The sequence below is a fragment of the Delphinus delphis genome, chromosome 13 (genome assembly GCF_949987515.2).
Source record: "Delphinus delphis chromosome 13, mDelDel1.2, whole genome shotgun sequence".
NCBI classification, from domain to species: Eukaryota; Metazoa; Chordata; class Mammalia; order Artiodactyla; family Delphinidae; genus Delphinus; species Delphinus delphis.
In genome coordinates, this window is record NC_082695.1 from 28102812 (window position 1) to 28126384 (window position 23573).

General features: G+C 40.0%; 2 protein-coding genes across 7 annotated transcripts in view; one reads left to right on the forward strand and one right to left on the reverse strand.

Moving 5' to 3' along the window:
• SPIRE1 (spire type actin nucleation factor 1) overlaps nt 1-23573 on the forward strand; it is a 206937-nt gene that overhangs the window by 139438 nt on the left and 43926 nt on the right. For all 6 annotated transcript variants that reach the window (XM_060028619.1, XM_060028622.1, XM_060028620.1 and 3 more), the window contains exons 5-6: nt 17869-17946; nt 21614-21778. In XM_060028619.1, the coding sequence (XP_059884602.1) occupies nt 17869-17946; nt 21614-21778 (243 nt within the window). The remainder of the gene's footprint in view (nt 1-17868; nt 17947-21613; nt 21779-23573) is intronic.
• PRELID3A (PRELI domain containing 3A) overlaps nt 1-23573 on the reverse strand; it is a 138653-nt gene that overhangs the window by 23106 nt on the left and 91974 nt on the right. The window lies entirely within an intron of this gene.

Sequence of the window (23573 nt, forward strand, 5' to 3'; positions counted from 1 at the left end):
CTCTTGGTTATTTAGTAACGTATTATTTAGCCTCCATGTGTTTGTGTTTTTTACGTTTTTTTCCCAGTAATTGATATCTAATCTCATAGCATTGTGGTCAGAAAAGATGCTTGATATGATTTCAGTTTTCTTAAATTTACTGAGGTTTGATTTGTGACCCAAGATGTGATCTATCCTGGAGAATGTTCCGTGCACACTTGAGAAGAAAGTGTAATCTGCTGTTTTTGGATGGGATGTCCTATAAATATCAATTAAATCTGTCTGGTCTATTGTATCATTTAAAGCTTCTGTTCCCTTATTTATTTTCATTTTGGATGATCTGTCAATTGGTGTAAGTGAGGTGTTAAAGTCCCTCACTATTATTGTGTTACTGTCGATTTCCTCTTTTACAACTGTTAGCAGTTGCCTTATGTATTGAGGTGCTCCTGTGTTGGGTGCATATATATTTATAATTGTTATATCTTCTTCTTGGATTGATCCCTTGATCATTATGTAGTGTCCTTCCTTGTCTCTTGTAACAATCTTTATTTTAAAGTCTATTTTATCTGATATGAGTATTGCTACTCCGGCTTTCTTTTGATTTCCGTTTGCATGGAATATCTTTTTCCATCCCCTCACTTTCAGTCTGTATGTGTCCCTAGGTCTTAAGTGGGTCTCTTGTAGACAGCATATATATATGGATCTTGGTTTTTTATCCATTCAGCAAGCCTGTGTCTTTTGGTTGGAGCATTTAATCCATTCACGTTTAAGGTAATTATCGATATGTACGTTCCTGTGACCATTTTCTTAATTGTTTTGGGTTTGTTTTTGTAGGTCCTTTTCTTCTCTTGTGTTTCCCACTTAGAGAAGTTTCTTTAGCATTTGTTGTAGAGCTGGTTTGGTGGTGTTGAATTCTCTTAGCCCTTGCTTGTCTGTAAAGCTTTTGATTTCTCCATCGAATCTGAATGAGATCCTTGCTGGGTAGAGTAATCTTGGTTGTAGGTTCTTCCCTTTCCTCACTTTAAGTATATCATGCCACTCCCTTCTGGCTTGTATAGTTTTGCTGAGAAATTCGCTGTTAATCTTATGGGAGTTCCCTTGTATGTTATTTGTCATTTTTCCCTTGCTGCTTTCAATAATTTTTCGTTGTCTTTAATTTTTGGCAGTTTGATTACTATGTGTCTCGGCGTGTTTCTCCTTGGGTTTATCCTGTATGGGACTCGCTGCACTTCCTGGACTTGGGTGGCTATTTCCTTTCTCATGTAAGGGAAGTTTTCGACTATAATCCCTTCAAATATTTTCTCTGGTCCTTTCTCTTTTCCTTCTAGGACCCCTATAATGCGAATGTTGTTGAGTTTAATGTTGTCCTAGAGGTCTCTTAGGCTGTCTTCTTTTCTTTTCATTCTTTTTTTCTTTATTCTGTTCCATGGCAGTGAATTCCACCATTCTGTCTTCCCGGTCACTTATCCGTTCTTCTGCCTCAGTTATTCTGCTATTGATTCCTTCTAGTGTAGTTTTCATTTCAGTTATTTTATTGTTCATCTCTGTTTGTTTGTTCTTTAATTCTTCTAGGTCTTTGTTAAACATTTGTTGCATCTTCTCCATCTTTGCCTCCATTCTTTTTCCGAGGTCCTGGATCATCTTCACTATCATTATTCTGAATTCTTTTTCTGGAAGGCTGCGTATCTCCACTTCATTTAGTTGTTTTTCTGGGGTTTTATCTTGTTCCTTCATCTGGTACATAGCCCTCTGCCTTTTCATCTTGTCTATCTTTCTGTGAATGTGGTTTTTGTTCCACAGGCTGCAGGATTGTAGTTCTTCTTGCTTCTGCTGTCTGCCCTCTGGTGGATGAGGCTATCTAAGAGGCTTGTGCAAGTTTCCTGATGGGAGGGACTGGTGGTGGGTAGAGCTGACTGTTGCTCTGGTGGGCAGAGCTCAGTAAAACTTTAATCTGCTTGACTGCTGATGGGTGGGGCTGGCTTCCCTCCCTGTTGGTTGTTTGGCCTGAGGCACCCAGCACTGGAGCCTGCCTGGGCTCTTTAGTGGGGCTAATGGCAGACTCTGGGAGGGCTCACTCCAGGGAGTACTTCCCAGAACTTCTGCTGCCAGTGGCCTTGTCCCCATGGTGAGCCACAGCCCCGCCCCCGCCTCTGCAGGAGACCCTCCAACACTAGCAGGTAGGTCTAGTTCAGTCTCCCTTGGGGTCACTGCTCCTTCCCCTGGGTCCCGATGCGCACACTACTTTGTGTGTGCCCTCCAAGAGTGGAGGCTCTGTTTCCCCCAGTCATGTCAAAGTCCTGCAGTCAGATCGCACTAGCCTTCAAAGTGTGATTCTCTTGGAATTCCTCCTCCTGTTGCCGGACCCCCAGGTTGGGAAGCCTGACATGGGGCTCAGAACCTTCACGCCAGTGAGTTGACTTCTGTGGTTTAAGTGTTCTCCAGTCTGTGAGTTACCCACCCAGCAGTTATGGGATTTGATTTTACTGTGATTGCACCCCTCCTACCCTCTCATTGTGGCTTCTCCTTTGTCTTTGGATGTGGGGTATGTTTTTTGGTGAGTTCCAGTGTCTTCCTGTCGATGATTGTCCAGCAGCTAGTTGTGATTCCAGTGTTCTCACAATGGGGAGTGAGAGCACGTCCTTATACTCCACCATCTTGGTTCAGGGTCTTTTTTTCTTACTATATAATTTATGATTCATTAAAATGAAGCAAAAGCTTTGTTGACATATCTAAGCAGAAACTTGAATCTCCATTCTTCTTTCTGGAAACTCTGCTCCATTTTTAAAAGGAACTTCTCAGTACCCTCAGGCTCTTCTCAGGACTCCCGCTCCCCCAAGGGCAGTGCTTTCTCTTGCCTCCCTCTTGTGGGAGGCTGCTCTGTCCTCCACAGCTTCAGATCTTTGGACTGGGGTCGGTTGGTGATATTCTCTCTCTCTGCTCCTTCTAAACAATGACTCTTCATACTTGTACCAAAACCTCATGCCATCTGCTTCTGTTATTCTTGAACCCATTGTCACTGTCATCTGCCAGCATCTTGACTGATTTGATTGATAAAAGAAACTTTAGCTTTGTCTCCTTGACACCTCCTCTACTTCAGCACTCTGCTTACCTGAACACACCTTTGTCCTCGTGATAACCTGTGATCATTCCATCTTGGAAATCGTGGGCTTTCGTTCCTCACCCCCTGCCCATTGAGCTCTTCCACTCACTGCCACCTGAACCGGTATTGTCCCTTGACCTCCCCTCCCCACTATTTTCTGACAGTTTATCAGTCCTTCCTGGATTCACTTCTTGTCCTGTGTGGCTTAGATTTAGTCACTTCACCAAGAGTTCAGGCCCACATGTCCAACCTGGGTTATTACAATAGCCTCCTGCTGGTCTCATCTCTGTAAATTCTCTCTGTCCAGTTCACCTTCCACTTTGTCGGGAATGATTGCTGTAGGTCACAGATCTGACCCGAGGAGTCTGGCTCCAGGCCCAAACCTCCGCGTGTTCTTCCAGGCCTGACCTGAGGCCTGCTTTCCCAGGCAGGCCTCCCGGGGGCAGGCTGCCCTTTCTACACGGGACTTGAGTGCTGCACTCTGGTTTTCTGTAGGGGATGGTGAGCTTGGTGTGCCACGCCCACAGGCCACAGGAGCACACACACCTGCATTCCTCACCCGGCGCCTGCATTCATCACCCGGCGCCTGCACTCCTCACCCGGCGCCTGCACTCGAAGGACCTTGGCTAAGGCCCTTGCCTCCACTCTTTCCCTCCACCAGCCCTGGGTCCACATATGCGGGGCCTCTGCTGTCCAGTGCTCTTCCACAGTGAGAAGATCACCCACCTGCACCGCCTGTCACCTGACGTCACCCAGCGCCATTCTGAGGGGAAAATAGAGCAAGGAGAGCAAAACCTCTTTGTTGGCCTCTTGTTTGCGCTGCTGCGGTAAGGGAATAGGGCGTGGTTGTTATTTTCAGTTTGGCTCCTCCTTCCTGATCACTGGACACCTGGCAGCTTGACAAGGCACTTTGCTTTCTGGTTAACATGGCTCCTCATGGCCTAGAGAGTGAAACCAAACTCCATTGTCTTGCACACGAGGCCTTATGGCATTTCACCTAGTTGTGTTTTTATTCTCCTTTTCAACTCTCCCTTCTTTGCATTTTACACTATCCAGTCAGAATTACTTACAGTTTCCGAATATATCATGCTTGTTGTATGTCTGTGGCCCTAGCACATTTCTGTTCTTTCTGCCTGGCAGTCTCTCCCCGCCTTGCCTTCTTGGTGAGCTCCTGTTTACCCACCTAAAAAGCCTGCTCACGTGGTACCTCCCTCCACCCTTCACTCCCTCTGTCTTATACCCCTCAGTCCTGCATGTCTCATACCCCCCGGGAGTTATTTGCTTGTCTTTGAACTGTTTCTCCACAGCTGGACCAGACAGTGCTTGAGAAGAATGACTGTGTTTTGAATCATTTTCCTGTTGGTGACTCTTACTGCAGTGTGTGCATGTAGGAAACACTCTAGAAATGTCTGTTGAACTGAAATGATTTATGCATTATGTCTGTGTTTTCAGAGCTTCAGAAATGTTCTGGTTGAAAGAAGCCAGTTTTGAAAGCATTTTTGACTATTAGAAGCATTTTGACCAAGATATTTCTAGTAAATACAGGAAGTTTTGTGGGCTGTAGATGAAGCCTTTGAGTGCCCTTTCCATTCTTTAAATTTATAAATAAGAACTTACTTAATAATGAGTCTTGAGAAGGTAAGCTATAAAATATGTGGAAATCCTGGCATGAACATTCTGTACCATTTAATTACAGATTTTATACTGCATAAATTGCCTGTCAATACTGAGGTTTTAGGAATAAAGTCTTATAGGGTCCAAATGCATTTCCCTTTCCTCTTCAATGTATGCATTTTTCTTGAAATTAAAGAAAATTTTCATACATATTAGTTCATATATGTATGTTAGTCACTTTAACCTTTAACCTAGTCTCAAGAGTGCTAAATTCACACTAATAATAAAAAACTCTGGGCTAATTTGATTTTTTTTCTGAAGATCTCAAAATACACAATTTTAGAATCGGACGAGGGACTTCCCTGGTGGCACAGTGGATAAGAATCGGCCTGCCAGTGCAGGGGACATGGGTTCAATCCCTGGTCCGGGAAGATCCCACATGCCACGGAGCAACAAAGCCCGTGTGCCACAACTACTGAGCCTGCACTCTAGAGCCCGTGAGCCACAGCTACTGAGCCTGCATGCCACAATGACTGAGCCTGCACTCTAGCTGCCTGTGCTGCAGCTACTGAGCCCACACACTGCGACTACTGAAGCCTGCATGCCTAAAGCCCGTGCTCCACAGGAGAAGCCCGCGCCCCACAATGAAGAGTAGCCCTCGCTCGCCACAACTAGAGAAAGCCTGCGCGCAGCAACGAAGACCCAACGCAGCCAATAAATAAATTAATTAAGTTTTTTTAAAACCCATGGGATTTCTTTAAAAAAAAAAAAGAATCAGACGATCTTTCTTCTATACCTGTGAGTTACTGTATATCAACTGGAATTTTCAAAGTAATAATGTCTGATTCAACAGGTTGATTGATTATCTGTTTATCAGTGATGTTTCAAACAACCATATATCTGTGTGTGTGCGTGTGCTTGTGTGTGCGTGTGCGTGTATAAAATTAGGGTAAAATATTAGTATCAAAACATTTGAGCTCAGTTGTTGATAATGTATTGATTTGATAGACCAAAAGTACTTTAATTATATTAAACCTCTTATATGCTCAATTGGCAGTTTATTAAAATATAAAACCCATAACCTATTTCCAAGTGTTATAATTGTTCTATAAAGTGGTCATTACATTTACCAGACCTAGCTACTTTACAAAGCACAAGGCCTTGTAGTCCATCTATTTATTTAGAAAGTAAATTCATTTTCATAATGATCTCTTTTCATGATGTGATGATTTCCTTCTTAAACAATGAATGAGACCCTTTAAGGTGGTTCTCCAAACGATAGAGAAGATTTGAATAGGCTGCTGTTATTGTGTCTCAAAGGCAATTTGATATCCTTGAAAGTGAGTACGTGTTCCCGTGTCTTATAAGCAATTTGATATCCTCGTATGTAAGTGTAGATGGAGGGACTGTCTGAGCTGTCCATTTAGTGCATAGGGTCGCGTGAAAGAAGAGATGGCCCGTGCCCTCGTGCCAGTGAACCCCCCCAGCCCAACTCGACTGGCTAGAGCTGGTGAGCATGTGCAGTGGGGAGGGGAGGATTGAGCTTGACAATTTCAAGTGTAAATTACTTTGTTGGAAAAAAGGAAATTATATTAATGGCAGTGTGCTTTAATTCATTGCTGTCTAAGTAGTTTTTGATCATCAGTCCCTGGTTTTGTTATTATTACATGAAATTATTTATCAGTTCCTCATACTTTAAGCCCTACAACCACAAAGTGGCTGCTGTTGTTTGCTTCATTTAGTCTTCATGACCAGTCCTGTGACTCTCACTTTGTAGATTAGTATACTGAGGCTTAGCTTAGAGGTTCCCATAGAAGGAAGTTCTCAGAACTTCTGATGCCTGTGTTTCCATCCTCATCCCGCTCTCCAGCCTGGCAAAGGTGCTCTCTGCAGTTATTCCTGTTTTCTTGTAAGAACAGTCACCTGCAACAGACTTGTCCATGGCTGACAAGAGTCCCTGGAGGAAAGTGCAGGTGTACGCTTTGATACAGGCTTTTAATCAGGGTTGGGAAGAAGGGGGTGTGAGCCAGAGAGAATAAAATTTGGAGTTGGGGGATAAGGGGACTCATGAGGGAACATGTGTGTGAGCGCATGTGTGTGTGTGTGTGTGTCTGTCTATCTGTCTCACACACGCACACAGATGGGAATGGGATGGGAGGAGGGACGTGTCATGTTAGGTTTAGGTATGAAGTAATATGGAAATGGAAATGTCAAAGATTGAGATAAAATTATTTCCAGACTAGAAAGTCAGTTGACTGATTCCAGTATGTTCCCAGCCGGCTCTAACATTATTGCCTCCACATTTAGTGTGTAGTGTGCCCTCCCCACCTTCTCCAGGAAATCCTTCCACAGTAGAGGTGTAACTCTATTTATCATTGTAGAAAAAACTTGATGTATCAGGGAAGTACACTGTTTAAAAAGAAGCTTTTGAAAAAAAATCTTGTTTTCAAGCAAATAACTCATTTTTCATTTTTATTATATTTAAAATATATCAACACCAGTCATTTTTTAAAGCCCCTTTTGTGTTGGTGAATCATATTCTTCCACTCATTAGTCATGCGACTGGCTTAAGTCAAATAGCCTTTGCTAGATTTCTGTTTACTTCACTTTAAAAAGGGAAGTGGGGGCAAAATAGACATGCTCAGATTCCTTCTAGTCATAAAATGCTCTGCAGAAAGTGCAATTCATGTGACTAAATCTTTGTTCTATTCATTCAAGATTTTCCTCATTTTTGTACCAGTCTTGTTTTGTGTAGGCAAAATATATACAGATAAACATTTAAAATGCATTCCCAGTAAAATTTGCTAGGAAGTTAATGTATACTATTTTATATCATATTTTATCCATTTTTTAAATCCGGTTTTATATTATATTTTAAATTCAAGATGGATTTCATAGGAAAGCAGTTCAGTGTTGTAGATTTTATAGGAAAGCTCAGTGTTGTCAGTATTGAGCTATAAACTCAATACTGACATTGCTACTGTACTGATGTCAGTGAGGACTAAAACTTCTGTATTTTATTTATTTTTAAAATTATTTATTTATTTATTTGACTGCACCAGGTCTTAGTTGCAGCATGCAGGATCTTTACTTGCAGCATGTGGGATCTAGTTCCCTGACCAGGGATCAAACCCGGGCCCCCTGCATTGGGAGCACGGAGTCTCAGTCACTGGACCACCAGGGAAGTCCCAAACTTCTGTATTTTAAAATCTAACGGTAAGCAAATTCCTGGAAAGAAGAAATTCCTAATATAATAATATTAGTCATAAGTGAATGAACAGTAAAAATAATTGAACATTATGAAACATGTTCATATCATTGCAATAAGAACTCTTAATTAGAAGGCACGTAAAAGGTTTTTAAAGCACGTAATTTCTGTTAGAAGATTATATACTTAAAGTGATAAACGTTTTCTCTCCCCTTGCAGTTTCTTGTGCCATGCATGTAAATAAGCCCAGAATGAAGGTTGAATACCACCAAACATCTTGATCTTTGAGGGATAAGATGTCTAATATCGTTAAGCCATCTTGGATTTCTTCAGAGGCAGGCTATCACAGTGTAGATTGTCATTTCCGATTATCTGATCATAATGATCTTTATCTCTTCTCAAGTGTGAGTGCACCTGTGGTGCTTGATTATTTAGTTGCTTGTTGACATCTTAAACTCCTCTTATAAATGCTATGTTCATTCACCCTCTGAATTATGGTTCTTCATTTATATCCTTCAGTCCTCAGCTGAAAGGACGTCTGAGGCGTCTCCTAAATGCTCTTATGTAGTGAGCGCACTCGGCCTGTTTCTTTAAAGTCACATTACTCTGTGTATTTCCTTTCTAGCAGCCATCACAGTCTAGAGTTGTTTTGCTGGTCTCTTTTCCCCCTCATTCATATCTGCCACTAGGATACATTCTCACTGAGGGCAGAGATCTTTTCTGTCCAATTCACTGCTGCAGCCGCAGTGTAATAGGGCCTGTATAAATCTTGGATCAGCGTTGAATGACTTAGAGAACTGTGGCAGGTATTGGACATCTGATTTCTGCCACCTCTCTCGAATCGTGGTCCCCTGACACTCCTGACTTGTCTCCAGATGCAGAGCCTCCTTTGTGTTCTTACCTGTGCCTTGCTCGTGCAGTGGTCTGCGTCTCTTGCCTGAGTTGTGGCAAAGCCTCCTAATGGAGGATAGACTGTATCCTCCAGTGTTCCGTCCCCGTGTACAGTCTGTCCTCCAGTGTTCCATCTATCCTCCAGCTTTCCGTCCCTGTGTAAAGATGTGTTGACTCCTTGATGCTTGTAGGTGGAAAGTTTAGACCCCTTAGCACAGCATAGGGACCGTTTACAGCCGGGCCCCAATCTGACCTCTCTGGGCTCTTCATTCCTTGTTGCTCACCGCGCGTTCACGCTTTGCTACCCTCCTCCAGCCCCTGATTGCCGAGGGCCTCTGCACCTGCTGGAAATGTCCTTCTCCTCTCTTCTCTCACATAGAAAATGCCTACTTAAGACCTAACTCAGATGTCCACTGTTCTGAAATGCTTCTGCTGATCGAAGTTAATTTCCTTATTCTCTGTGTTCATTCATAGAGCACTCTGCTCTGGCTTCTGTCACTTATCACACTGTATTGGAATTACCATTTACGTTCGTCTCCTCATTAGACTGAGCATCTTAGGGACAAGGACCATGTTTATATTCCCAACCCTGTCATAGAATTAGGGACCGAGGACAGCATCTCCTGTCGTCTTTTTAGGTATGTTCCCCTTGCTGCTTCCTCAGCTTAGGACACTAGGGCCCTTCATTAATGAGATTTTTTTCAACCTAGTAAATGTCACATTTTGTTCTATAGTTGAATTTTCCTAAGTGTTTAACACATTAACATTCAAGAAGAAATAGAGCAAAATAGAATCAGCCTTAAGTCCTTTATAGTCCATCCCCTTGTATTCGAACTGCTGTCCAAAGTGGGAACCTGAGGAGTAGGGGGTGAGATGGAGTGCTACTGGATTTTTATAATTTTTTCAAAGATTTCCACTCTAAGGAAATGTATGTACTTTGGGAAAAAAGACCCAAAGCCCACAGCTGCAGCTCTGGGCTGAAACAATTTATGTCACTTTCACATAAACATTTATAATCCCTGACTATCTCTTATTCATTGCCTTTGTGAGCACTTTAAACTTCGTGATAGTCCTGATAAGTAGGCAGTACTACTGTTTGCGTCCCGCCTCATTTTATAGAGAGGAAAGCTGAAGCACAGTTTAACAAACTATAATCAGTTAGCTGCCCATAGTGATAGAAAGAATTGGGATTAACACTCCTTTCTAAGGATTTAGAAATAGTGACAAACACCAAAAATGGATCTTGCAGTAGGAGATGAGGATGTACAGGAGGATTCCATAAACCTGAGTGTGGGGGTGGGCAGAGACTGGGGGACTTTCGGGGACCTGTGAGAATGCAGCAGCCATATTTGACTATTGCAAATCCTGGCGAGTAGAGAAGCACTAGGTCCCAAAGGAATTAGGATCAATTGCCAAAATTTATTCATTCACGCAACAGTTGTGTCATGTGTCTCCTATATGGCAGGTGCTACTACAATGAATAACAGCAAGTATTTCTCCCACACTTATCCTGTGCAGACACTGCTCTAAGGCTGTGGTGCGCATTAACTCTGCAGTTCTCCCAACAGCCGTGCATTCAGTGCTCTTACTATTTACATTTCACTGGGGACACAGTGGTGAACAAGATACTCCAGTAAGAGCCACAGCCCAGGAGCAGCCAGTCCAGCAGTGGGATGCGGGTTGTGGCATGTGAATGGAGGCACCGTGGAGGCACCTGTTTCCTCTTCTGGTACTCAGAGATACAGCTGTTAGAAGGAGCATTACACCAGTGTCTCCATTTTCTAAGTGTTTGAGGGATTCTCACTTACATGTGACTTTATTTTAAACCTCACCAGTCACATTCTTCTGATTAGTTAAATCTTACCCTAAATTTAATAAAACCCCGTAATGGAAGGATGATTTCTAGGTGCCCAGATTAGAGCCATTCTATCTTTTTAGCTGCTAGTATTTGACCATATATTGAAATTATGGGCTAAGAAGGTGAGTGGGAAAGCAGCATGGTTCATTATGAATTTTCAAAAGATTATATGAGTAATTTTACACTATATAATCAGAATGATTGCTGTAATAGTTTATTAAGTGATTTACATATATTATTTCAATTAGCCCTATAAAAGAATCATAATTTTGTGATGAAATCTTTGAGCTCAGTTAATCTTAAACAAGATAGTGCTAAAATATTTTACTTAAAATGGAATACTATATATGTATATATAAAGTATCTTCTGTTGCCACAGGGGGAAAACAGTGTTTTTGGAATTGATTAGGCTGTTATGGAATTGTCTTTTGTCTGTTGTTTAAAATCAGATGACCACATTTTATAACCTGTAATTGGTTGAAAAAAATCAAATGTAACTATTTCCCACCCAGTATCTCACAGCCAGTATAACCAAGTCCACCTACATCATAGTGCCATTGCCAGTTACGCTGACTCCTAAGACGTCTGCTGTGACATGACTTGAGACTGTTTTCTGCTTTAATGCACACACAAAGATAAAGCCACAAGACCTATCTCATTCACATGTTGAAGTATATTTTAATTAGCTTTCTCATACTCCTGGCCTCTCCCTCCCATGTTTGCTCCCTACACCTCCAGTAATAAAACTGCGATGACATTTAAGTTAACTGGAAATTTCTCCCTAGAGCCAAAACGGATTTCCAGTCCTCCAAGGGGTGAACATATTTTTTGAAAGAAAGAATCTACCACCAGCTGTTTGTTTAAGGTTGCTATTGTGTTCATTTTAATTAAATCATCTATTATTTGTAACTTTTTTAGAGTCCTTGTCAAAGTCTATCTTTTTTCTATTTGATTTATTTTGTGAATGTTAGTAAATGTGCAGAACACTCATCTCATCAGCAATAGTGAAATTACCCTCTCTGCCCCTAGATTTCTTTGGGTTTGTCACTACTCGCCCTGTTAAAATGCTTCAGAAGAATCTTTTATGTAGAAGATCATGTCAGAACTCAGTTATAGACTTTTCAGGTCCTGTGACTTTTTGAACTTAATTAACTTTATTTTAACAAATAAAAAAACTCACATGGTTCAAGCTCCAGGAGTCCAGAAATAGTGCAAGAAGCTGCACTCTTCTCCCTCTGTCTCCTAGCTGCACAGTCTCTCCCACTGGCAACAAATACTGTTAATTTCTTCTTTGTCCTTACACAGATGATTTATGTATAACTAACAGAAAAATATCAATATTTTTTCTTCCTTTTTCATGCTGTTCTGAACCTTCCTTTTTTCATTTAATAATAAATCTTGTAGATCATTTTATATCAGCGCATAGTGTTTACATTTCTTGTGTCTCCGTGATGTTCTGTTGTGTGGATAGACTGTAATTGATTTAATATGTCCTCTATTGACAACTAATAAGTCTCTTCCAATTTTTTGCTCTTTATAAACAATGCTGCAATGGATAGTTTTTAACCTGTTTTTTGTGGGTGTGATTGTATATATAAGACAAATTCCTAAAAGTAGAATTACTGGGTCAAAGAAATTGTGCATTTATAATTTTCATAAAATTTATGAGATTGTCCTCCATTGAGGTTTACCAATTGATACTCTCCTTGGAAATGTGTAAGAGTGTCTGTTTTTCTACATCTTCATAATGTGTTTTTCTAAGTGATAAGTGAAAATTTATATCTCATAGTTTTAGTTTACATTTTCCTTACAATGAATGAGATCAGGTACCTTTTCATATGCTTAAGAACTATTTGTATTTTTCAATTGTGTATCCATATTCTTTGTCCATTTTTCTAATGGAGTATTGGTCTTATTTGTATTTATTCATTAAGAAAATAGCTTTTTGTGATATAATTTGTAAATAGTGTCTCTGATATTTTAATGATTGTTTTATAATGATCATCACTGCATTTCTGTAGGTGTGAACAGTTAATGAGTATAAAAACCGAAAGGGCAGATAGATGTCTTTAGGGAGATACTGTGAGTCCAGCTACTTGGGGCAGAGACAGGCATTAAACACTCAGCCAGTGAGTGTGTGTGTGTGTGTGTCTGTCTGTCTGTCTGTCTGTCTACAAAAATATTGGGAGAATGGAGGAACAGTGTTCCTTTCCTGGAACCTAGAAATGCATTTCCTTCATTTTGACGACTTCATCTATACTTTTTCTGATTTCTGCAGTGAACCGTATAAATTCAAATTGAGCTTTACAGAATATCAACTTACAGTTTAGTATCTTAACGTTTTACATTTTTCATTAAGTAAAATGCTCTTTCTCTCGAGAGAAATGTCTTCTCCCTCTTCGACCCCTCTGGGAGAAGGAGCATGTTACATCTTTAAGATAGTGCCATAAAGGTTGATGAAAATATAAATCATATTCTTTAGTAATTATCCATTAGCTCTTTATATGCATGGGAGACTTCCATTTATCACAAGAATTGCTGTAATTGGGGGCTTTTTTGTGCTCTAATTTCCAAAATATTAATTTGGAAGTCCTTTTTCTTTTCTGTGGTAAAAGTATCTGAATTAGGAAGGACATCATGGCTCTTACTCTGTGAGGCTAATATACATGTTCTGTTTATTATAGGCAATATTTATATTAGTGACTTTGTCACTTGTGAGATATATTTAATGGTCTCTATGAAAGTAATTTCTTTAAAAGTATATTAGCATATTTTAACTGAGTTAAAAAAAGGTTTTTTTCAAGGAATTATTGAAACATTCATTTTTACACATTTAAAAGTTTCTAGCTGAAAACACGTACCCATTGTACAGGGGAATACCATTAAATAACAAATAGTTCTAAACGGTTAACAATATGGAGGAAAAGGGTGATCATTAAAATGCTGTTATTAAAATATTATGTTAATACATGAATACATTGTCAGTAAGGGTGGTGGTTGAATCTATGCAAATACATTAACATTACTCTGAGTATTTGATATACTTGTGATTCATGGAGTAGATTTTATTTATTTATTTTTTAAGATGCTGAGAACTAAAGATGTTGGCAAAGAGCAGTTGTAATTGCTAGCTTGAGAATGGTTGTGTCAGAAATGGGGAGAGTTAATTGCCGTGTGGATGCTCTCAGTTAGGACTTTCTCACCCTATTCCAAGCACAGGTTGGCATCTCTTCTTACATTTGTACAAGCAAAAAAAAAAAAACTTATTCAGAAGCTAGAATATAACTGACAGAAGCTTGTCTCTAAAACTATAAAAATCTGTAATTTACTTTCAAATAACTCATTTCTGTTGCTGCTAATGAGAAAACCTGAGATTCTTCATTGAATATTTGTTCAAGCTTGTTCAATTATAGTATTTACAGATTCTCAGCTATTTTATACTGATTTATTGATGATTCAGGATTTTTTACTTCACGAAGAGGCTAAAGAGAGGTCTCATTTGTTAAAAGATAAAATGTTTAAAAAAAAAGAATGTTTTTGTGATAGAGTGGAAGTGTTCACAATCAAATCTTCATAGATATTCATTGGCTTATAGTAACTAATAACTACTAAATAAATGCTAAATAACTAATATCTACTAATCTGCTTAATATGAACCAGGCCACATGCTATATGTCTTTTGTATTATTTTACGTAATGTTAACAAAATCGAAAAGGTATTTATTGGCAGCTGCATTTTACAGGTGAGAAAATCAACCTGAAGACTAGAGCAGTTGTATAACTATCCAGAGTCACACAGCTAGGAAGTATCGAGCTACAATTAGTGCTACTTGCTGTTCAGAAAAATAAAGAAACATGAAATTCTCAGGCCATTCATTTAAATTATCGTCAGTATTATAGACAGCAGATAGTTTTTCTTAGCTGCAGGGAGTTAGGGATTTTGTCACAGCACAAGTAAAGATAGAGATGTCTAAAGTCTTAACAGTGAGACCATCCTGGCTACATTTTGTCAGGGATGTGTCCGAGAACAGTAACAGTTAAGGTTGGGTGGAAAAAGGGCCATATGCTTCTCGTACTCTTCCACCAGACCACCCCTAAGACATAGAAGCGTGAACCCATATTTTTGGACTAAAGGGGACATGTTAAATCATAATTCTTTCCATTGCAAGTGACAGAAATCCACTCAAATTAGCATGGGTGGAAGGGGGAGGAATTTATTGACTCCCTTAATTGGGAATATAAGGGCACAGCTGGCTTCAGGCACAGATGGATCCAGTATCTGAAACTGGCTTTCTCTCTCTCTCAACATCCCCAGGACAGGCTCTAACTAAAAGAGTTCCCCAGAAGTACTTATAGGCACCCCAGTTTGAGGGGCACAACAGAGACACTGAGAACCCGTCATGGGGGATTGAGAAGATAAATGAGGAAGAAGCTGAAGCAGAAAGAACAATTCAGAGACCTACTGTAATCACCTTTTTGGTAGTAGCAGTAGGATTCAAGGAAAAAAGATAAAGATTTCATCTTGCCAAAGATCTCCCATCTTCTACTGTATCTGTACATTTGTCTTGCCTTCTCTTGTTTGGATCCTAAAAGGACCTAGAGACCATCGGAATTTTTAAAAACAACATAGGCTTGTAAAGATGAGTTTCTCCACTGTGTTTTCAGCTCTTTTCATTATCTTTTGGTTTATAGATCATTGGATAAACAATAAAGTGGTTGCTGTGGGATCAGCCTTTTTAGGTGATGGGAGAAATATGACAGAAAGATAAGATTTCTCCATCCCATCCTTCCAGGGGATTCTGAGTTTAGGGAAGAAAATACAGATTTTCCTCTGAATAATTTTCCTTTTGATTGAGCTTCCGCTTATTAAAGTTGACGTGATAAGAACTGTTGAAGAGATTTAAGTGATTGAACGTTCTTGGTTGAAAGTATCTTAATTCACATATTCAACAAATATTTACTGAGCACCTACTAAGTGCAAGGCACTGTTCTAGAGATTTGAGGAGCCCAACAGTGAACAAAATAGACCAAAACTACTTCCCCATGGAAGCTTGGAATCTGTCAGGGAGAGGCAGACAGTGAACATATTAAGTAAATCATATGGACTGTTAGAGGCAGGATGGACTTTGGAGAAAGACGTAGACTAGGGGTTGCTCATGGCAGGGTGTGGGGCTTGGAATTTATATAGGGTGGTCAAGGTGGGCCCCATTGAGAAGGTAACCTTTGAGCAAGAATGAGAAGGATATATGGGAATTAGCTAAGTGGGCATCTGGGGTAAAGCTTTCTAGGGAGAGGGAGATGGGGACTTAGGTTCAGCTGTCATTGTTTGAGTGTTGCTGCTGATAAATAGATGACGTAGCCTGATAGAGTCTCAGGGTGCCCAGAGGCATTTCACCTCCTGAGTCTCTTTTCTTTCACCATTTTAATTGTTAAAAAACCTGGAAGAATCTTCTAGTCAATAGAGTAGTGTGTACTTTATTTTTTTTATATTTTATGTTATGTTATTTATTTTTTATCTTAGTTTAGTCGTGCCGCACGGCATGAGGGATCTTAAGTTCCCCAACCAGGGATCCAACCCGCGCCCCCTATAGAGGAAGCGCGGAGTCTTAACCACTGGACTGCCAGGGAAATCCCAAGTAGTATGTACTTTAATTCTTTTGGGAATGGAGCCTGGGTTGCAGTCATTAGAGGAACAAAATAACACCTGTGCTTCTCCTTTTCGGTCTCTTCCCCGCTCAGTTCTGATTTTGGTATTATGGCTTAAGTCATCAGAGATTTTTTTAAAGCTAACTAATAATCCCTAGCAAAAAATGAGGAATTTTGAATATCAGAGATAATGTAATACCAGTACCTCTGATATATCTTTTTTTTTTTTTTTTTTTGGTGGTACGCGGGCCTCTCACTCTTCTGGCCCCTCCCCTTGCGGAGCACAGGCTCCGGACGCGCAGTCCCAGCGGCCATGGCTCATGGGCCCAGCCACTCCGCGGCCCGCGGGATCCTCCCAGACCAGGGCACGAACCCGCACCCCCCGCATCGGCAGGCGGACTCTCAACCACTGTGCCACTAGGGAAGCCCCCTGTGATATATCTTTAAAGTCAGAAAACTGAGAGTCCTGATTTAGTTAATAATGATTATTACTCAGTTTTTTTTTTTTTTTTTTCGTTACGTGGGCCTCTCCCGTTGCGGAGCACAGGCTCCGGACGCACAGGCTCAGCGACCATGGCTCACGGGCCCAGCCGCTCTGCGGCATGTGGGATCTTCCCGGACCGGGGCATGAACCCATGTCCCCTGCATCGGCAGGCGGACTCTCAACCACTGCGCCACCAGGGAAGCCCCTATTACTCAGATTTTGACATAATGTCACACCACCTATTAAGTACCCGTTATGTGCAAAGCTCAGGTACAAATCATAAATCCTATTCTTTTCCTTGTGTAATACCAATTCGTAAATGCTCATTTTGGCCAAGTTAAAGTAGAACGTTACCTGTCCGTTTTCTCAGGGTTATTTAAGTGTCTGGATGCTACATTCCCAACATTCTGCTCATCGTGTGCTGTCCCTTCCATACGTCTTACCTCATGTCTGCTTCAGTCCTGCTCCATCACTCACCTTGTCTGAGGCCCTGGGGCACTTCCATGTGCTTCACTCCTGCTCTGTCACTCACCTTGGGGTACCCAAGACATATTAGTTATTGTGAGCCTCAGTTTCTCCTGTAACATGGGTTGTGGTTGTGGTTAAATTGATGGTTGCCTGAAGGCTTAGCACTTAGCGTCCGGGGCAAGGCTGCTTCAGAGGTCCAGGCCAAATAAGATGGTGTTTGGATTAAGGGATTTACAGTGGAGATGAAAAGAAGAGGACTTAAGTAATAAAGAGAGAAAGTTACATCTGTGAGATTAATGATGGATTGAATGTGGGGGTTGATGGAGAAGGAAATGTCAGTACAGTTTAGAAGATGTGAATTAATATTGTGACTGAGGTTTAACCACAAGGCTTCAAAGGAAATTAGAATGAACAATCTCAGTCCATCCCTCTGCAGGACTGCATTTATTTTAATTTACTGAAATTGGCTGAAATTTACAGAGGAGTAGATTCTGTGCTATCTGCTTCAGTAACACTTCTGTATATATTTTATCTGAAGGTATCCGTTCGAAATTTTAATTTGAGAAGGTAGCTTAATGAAATTTTGTGCTTAAATGTTTTATTTGAATTTTAATTGGTAGAATCTGAAGAAGATTCAAGAAATGGAGAAGAGTAACGAATCTAACACAGACCTGGAGGAGCTGAAAAACGCTGACTGGGTGAGATAGCTGGGTATTCTCTGTGTTCTGTTTAGTGTTGAAGAAGTCGTGTCATGTTTTGTAAAATGGTCTATCTTAAGGACTATTATGAAATGATATTATACCAATTTGAAAGCCTAACCTTACATTTGAGGAAATAGCTATTCCATTTTTTAAAAACTATCTAATTTTATTAGAACCACCCCAATGTCTCTGAGAATTTCAGTGTTTTAAAATATTGACCTTTCTAATTACATTAATACCTTAGCATCCTCTTATGTGGAAGTCAAAGTTTAAGCTCTGTTTCAGGATATAGTGAAACTATAGTGTAGTACATTCATTTATCCAATGAATAGTTACTGGATTAGGGCCCTGGGGATGCAGAATGAGTGATACGTTACAACGTTCTGCCCTGGTGAAACAGAAGACAGATTTCTAGAACAGATGATTGCAGTGTATTCATATGACTCACTGACTGTCTACTATTTTTCCAACATGGTACTAGATCCATGTAGGAAGGCACATTTTAGGATTCTGACTTTTCATGTTAAGGATACTGGATAAATAATGACATTAAATGACGGAATTGGAAAAGATACAGATTTGGAGGATATGAACAAGTCGCCTTTGACCATGTTAGATTTCAATTGTCATATTCTTTTCTGACAGCTTTATTAAGGTGTAATCTACATACAACAAGCTGCACAGGTTTAAAAAGTACAGTTTGATAAGTTTGACATATACGCATACACATTCACACCTGTGAAACAAACCATCACCATAAGAAAACAGTGAGCCTGTCCATCACCCCACGTCTCCTCGTATTGCTTTGTAACCCTACTTCCTGCCTCCCTCCTCCCTAGTTTCCAGGCAACCAGTGATCTGCTTTCTGTCACTATAGATTAGCTTGCATTTTGTACACTTTTATGTAAATACAATCACATAGTATATACAAGGGTTTTTTTGGCTTCTTTTATTCAGCATAATTCTTTGGAGATTTCATCCATGTTGTTTCCTGTATCATAGTTTATACTTTTTATTGCTGAGAGGTATTCCATTGTATGTAAGTACCACAATTTGTTTATCCATTCTTCTGTTGATGGTCATTTGGGTGTTTCCTGTTAGCAATATTCTTAATTTATGGACGATATCTTTCCTGAGATATTTGGAATGATATTAATCAGGAATGTTTAAGGGTAAAGTTAAAAAACAAGTAGGCTATATTGTCTTATAAGCTAGTATTGTCACTTTAGAATAATATTGATGATCAGTTTCCTTTGCATAGTGTTGCTCTAGGTGTATGTCATCTTGGTTAATAAATTTTTTTTTAAATTTATTTTTGGCTGCGTTGGGTCTTCGTTGCTGCACGCGGGCTTTCTCTAGTTGCGGCGAGTGGGGCCTACTCTTCATTGCGGTGCATGGGCCTCTCATTGCAGTGGCTTCTCTTGTTGCAGAGCACGGGCTCTAGGCACGCAGGCTTCAGTAGTTGTGACGTGAGGGCTTCAGTAGTTGTGATTCACGGGCTCTAGAGTGCAGGCTCAGTAGTTGTGGCACACGGGCTTAGTTGCTCCACGGCATGTGGGATCTTTCTGGACCAGAGCTCGAACCTGTGTCCCCTGCATTGGCAGGCGGATCCTTAACCACTGAGCCACCAGGGAAGCCCAGTTAATAAATTTTTAAATTTGTTTTCCAAGACATTGAAGCCAGGTAAATAACTCCAGGTGCTCAGAAGTTAGCAAATAGCTAGTATAAAGTTGAACCAAAAATTTAATTAACTGTCTTAAGGCAACCTCATCTAAAACAGTATGATCACTGACAAGAGACATACTATCTCCAAAGGGAGTTACATTTGCCTAGATCACCAGCTCCTTTTTCATAAGATCATGAAAGTGAACTACCTAGAAAGATTAGAATGAAATGAGGAAGGAATGAGTAATAGTATGAAGGAGAATTAGAATACGTTTAATGGCAGAATCTATACATCTCAGAATCTTTCTAGTGTAATAAGGGGTAAGTGATAAAATCTCTGGGAATACATACAGTGACAGTTGTCCATTATTTTATATAACTGGAACTTAGATTCTGAAAAGTCATTTGTAAAATTTTTGCCAACAATAATATAGAATGAACTGGCTATATAAAAGAGTCTGTTTGAATTTTTCTATAAATTATAGCAAAAGATTCTAATGTGAGTAATCATCACTAATTTATCTGTTTTGAGAATTCAAAGTTTCATATGTCAGGTTTTCTTAAAGCCAGAGGAGGTGAAGAGAAGAGACAGTATTTTAAAAATGAGATGGTATTTGAATTGGATCTTCAAGGAATGAGCAAGAGAAGTTGAGACGAGCATTCCCAAAGGAGAGATCTAAATATTTTAGGGATTTATATTAGGATAACTTTAATGGCAGAATCTAAGAACTTGTCTTAAATATTAATATTTTAGAAGATGTTCTGATGGCTATACCACAGTATTAAGTACCTCAAATCCTTTTGGGAATAAGAAATGGTATACAGTTTTTAAAAATCACAAATCATTTTTTGAGGACATTTTTGAGAAGTTTAATCAGTTATGTAGGCATTTCTTATGAAATATGTCACTTGATTTTTAATAAATATATTATGTAGCTATTGAGCCACTTATTAATGTTTAACAACCTATAATATTTCAGTTAAATATCATATTGATTTTCTCTTTACTGAAGCCGAGAATATGATAGCTTATAGGCAGGAAAACAAAAAGGTTAAAGTATAATAATATTAACACATTTAATATATTTTAAATTATAATAAATATTTTACATATATTTCATTTTCTTGAAAGGCAGGCAGAGCAACTTGCTATTATTTGTAGATAAGAAAATTGATATTAAATAATTTGTGCAGAGATAGTAATAACATAAAAATTGTCATTTTTGAGCATTTTCTATGTGCAGAACACTGTACATCAGCTCTGATCATCTCAACAAGTTATAAAGTGCCATTTTCTTTTATTGATGAGGAAGCCAGGGTTCAGAAAGGGGAAGCAACTTGCTGGATGTCAAATAGCAGTAGATGGCTGTATCAGTTAGCTGTGGTCACAGTAATGCTGCGTAACTGAACACTACAAAATACCATGGCATAAAGTGGTAGCATTTACTCAGCTCATGAGTCTGCAGATCAGAGTGGTGGCTCTACTCTGTGCATCGTCCTTCTCCTGGATAATCCTGCCAGTGTGCTTTGTGCCAACCCAAGCGTGATGTTCTCATGGTAGTAACAGGAGCAGAGTGACAAGCCATTGTGCATTTGTTGTTGAAGTCTTTGGTCATGTCATATCCACTAAAATTCCAGTGGCCAAGGAAGTAATAGAGCCAAACCCAAAGTCTAGTGTGAGAAACACACACCTCTTCAGTGAGCAAAGCCACCTGATAGGTGGAGCATGAGGGCCTGAGGAACTGAGGCCATGGATGCAGGTAGCACAGGGGGTGAATTAGGGTTTTATCCAGGTGTCCCCACAGTTAGAGCTGGTGGATTCTCTGCTGGCATCCAACCTGCTTTTTAGTACCCTAAAATCTAATTTTTTAAATCGTTTCTCTTTGGTTTGCTTGGTTGTTTGTAATCCAAGCTCTTAATATTTTCTTTACCACTATAGCTCTTTAGAGGAAACTAGTAAATTTATTTATGGATTTCTCTCCACCCTTGGCTCTTTCAGGCTCGATTCTGGGTGCAGGTGATGAGGGATTTGCGGAATGGAGTAAAACTCAAGAAGGTCCAAGAGCGGCAGTACAACCCTCTGCCCATTGAATATCAGCTCACCCCTTATGAGATGCTAATGGATGACATTCGATCCAAAAGATACACTTTGCGAAAAGTGATGGTAAGTAGCAAAGAAAACTGTCAGTGGACTCAAATGGTTGTTTTTTGGTAATCTTATTTGTTGAAAATGTTCTTCTCAATATGGAAAAGCTGGAAAATACAGTAAGCTCACAGAAAAGTTACAAATGTGTAATTCCACAACCCATGGCTTTAAATTTCTGTCTACTGTCCTTTTCTTTAAGCCTGAACAACTCCCTTTAGGGCAGGGTTACTAGTGATGAACCCCCTTAGTGTTTGTTTGCCTGGGAATGTCTTAATTTCTTCTTCTTTTTTTTTTGTGGTACACGGGCCTCTCACTGTTGTGGCCTCTCCCGTTGCAGAGCACAGGCTCCAGACACGCAGGCTCAGCGGCCATGGCTCACGGGCCTAGCTGCTCCGCGGCATGTGGGATCTTCCCGGACTGGGGCAGGAACCCGTGTCCCCTGCATTGGCAGGCAGACTCTCAACCACTGCGCCACCAGGGAAGCCCTCTTCTTCATTTTTGAAGCAGAGTTTTTCTGGGTACAGAATTATTGGTTGACAGTGTTTTTTTCTGACTTTAAACTTAGCTCACTGCCTTTTGGCCTTTATGGTTTCTAGTGAGAGATCACCTGTTCATCTAATTGAGGATCCCTTGTATGTGATAGTCACTTCTTGCTGCTTTCAATATTTTTCTTTCAACGACTTGACTATAATGTGTTCTGTTGTGGCTCTCTTGGAGTTTATTGCTTGGAGTTTATAGAGCTTCTTGGATGAGTAGATTTGTATTGTTATCAAATTTTGGAAGTTTTTAGCCATTAGTTCTTCACATTTTCTTTGTCCTTTCTTGTCTTTCCAGTCCCTCTGGGACTCCTGTTATGTGCATGTTTATACAGTTTGGAGGTTGTGAGTAGTAAGTAAAGAAGAACATGTTACTACTCTGTGGTACCCATTATTGTTTTCCTTTTTTCTGTCTTTCTTTGTCCGGCTAATTCCATGCAGTTCACTTGGATACGTTTATACTGAGCCTCTGTGCAGGGGACTAGGCAGATGGCAGTTCTAGTGGTGATTGGTTTTGTGTGGGGGAAGTTTTCAAGTTTTAGTCTAACAGGCTAAGATTTTGATTAGTTCCTTGTTATGTATATATGTGCCTGATAAATGACAGTGGAAATTCAGCTGCTCAAATTTTTTTTTTTTTTTTTTGGCGGTACGCAGGCCTCTCACTACTGTGGCCACACAGGCTCAGCAGCCATGGCTCACGGGCCCAGCCGCTCCGCGGCATGTGGGATCTTCCCGGACCGGGGCACGAACCCGTGTCCCCTGCATCGGCAGGCGGACGCTCAACCACTGCGCCACCAGGGAAGCCCCAGCTACTCATATTTAATCATTCAAAAACTGGATATATTTTAAAAAAATTTTTACTTTTATCAATATAATGCCACTTCCTAATTTCTTTAAAAAAATTTTGTTGTAAAGAGTAAACACAATGGATTTTCACACATAGTCTATCTGTATCTGAAGCGGTATGCCAAGATGTTCTTAATTTAATCCTCAGGTTTAAACTACATAACTATACCATAGTAATCCACTGTTTTTTGTATATTTGTGATGCTCATGATGGGAATTGAATGGCTTAGCCATATGTGATTATATTTAGAACATTAAGTTATAGAAGTACAAAACATTTCAATGGAATTTTTTCAAAATGTTTTGGTAAAATGCTTTAATTCTAACAGAGAACTTCAGATAACTCACCTTTAAAAATAAAGATGTAGATCGTCGGCCGCCGTCAGCCGACTGCCAGCAGTCGAGGAGCGGAAGCCGCTTTCCTGAAGCGG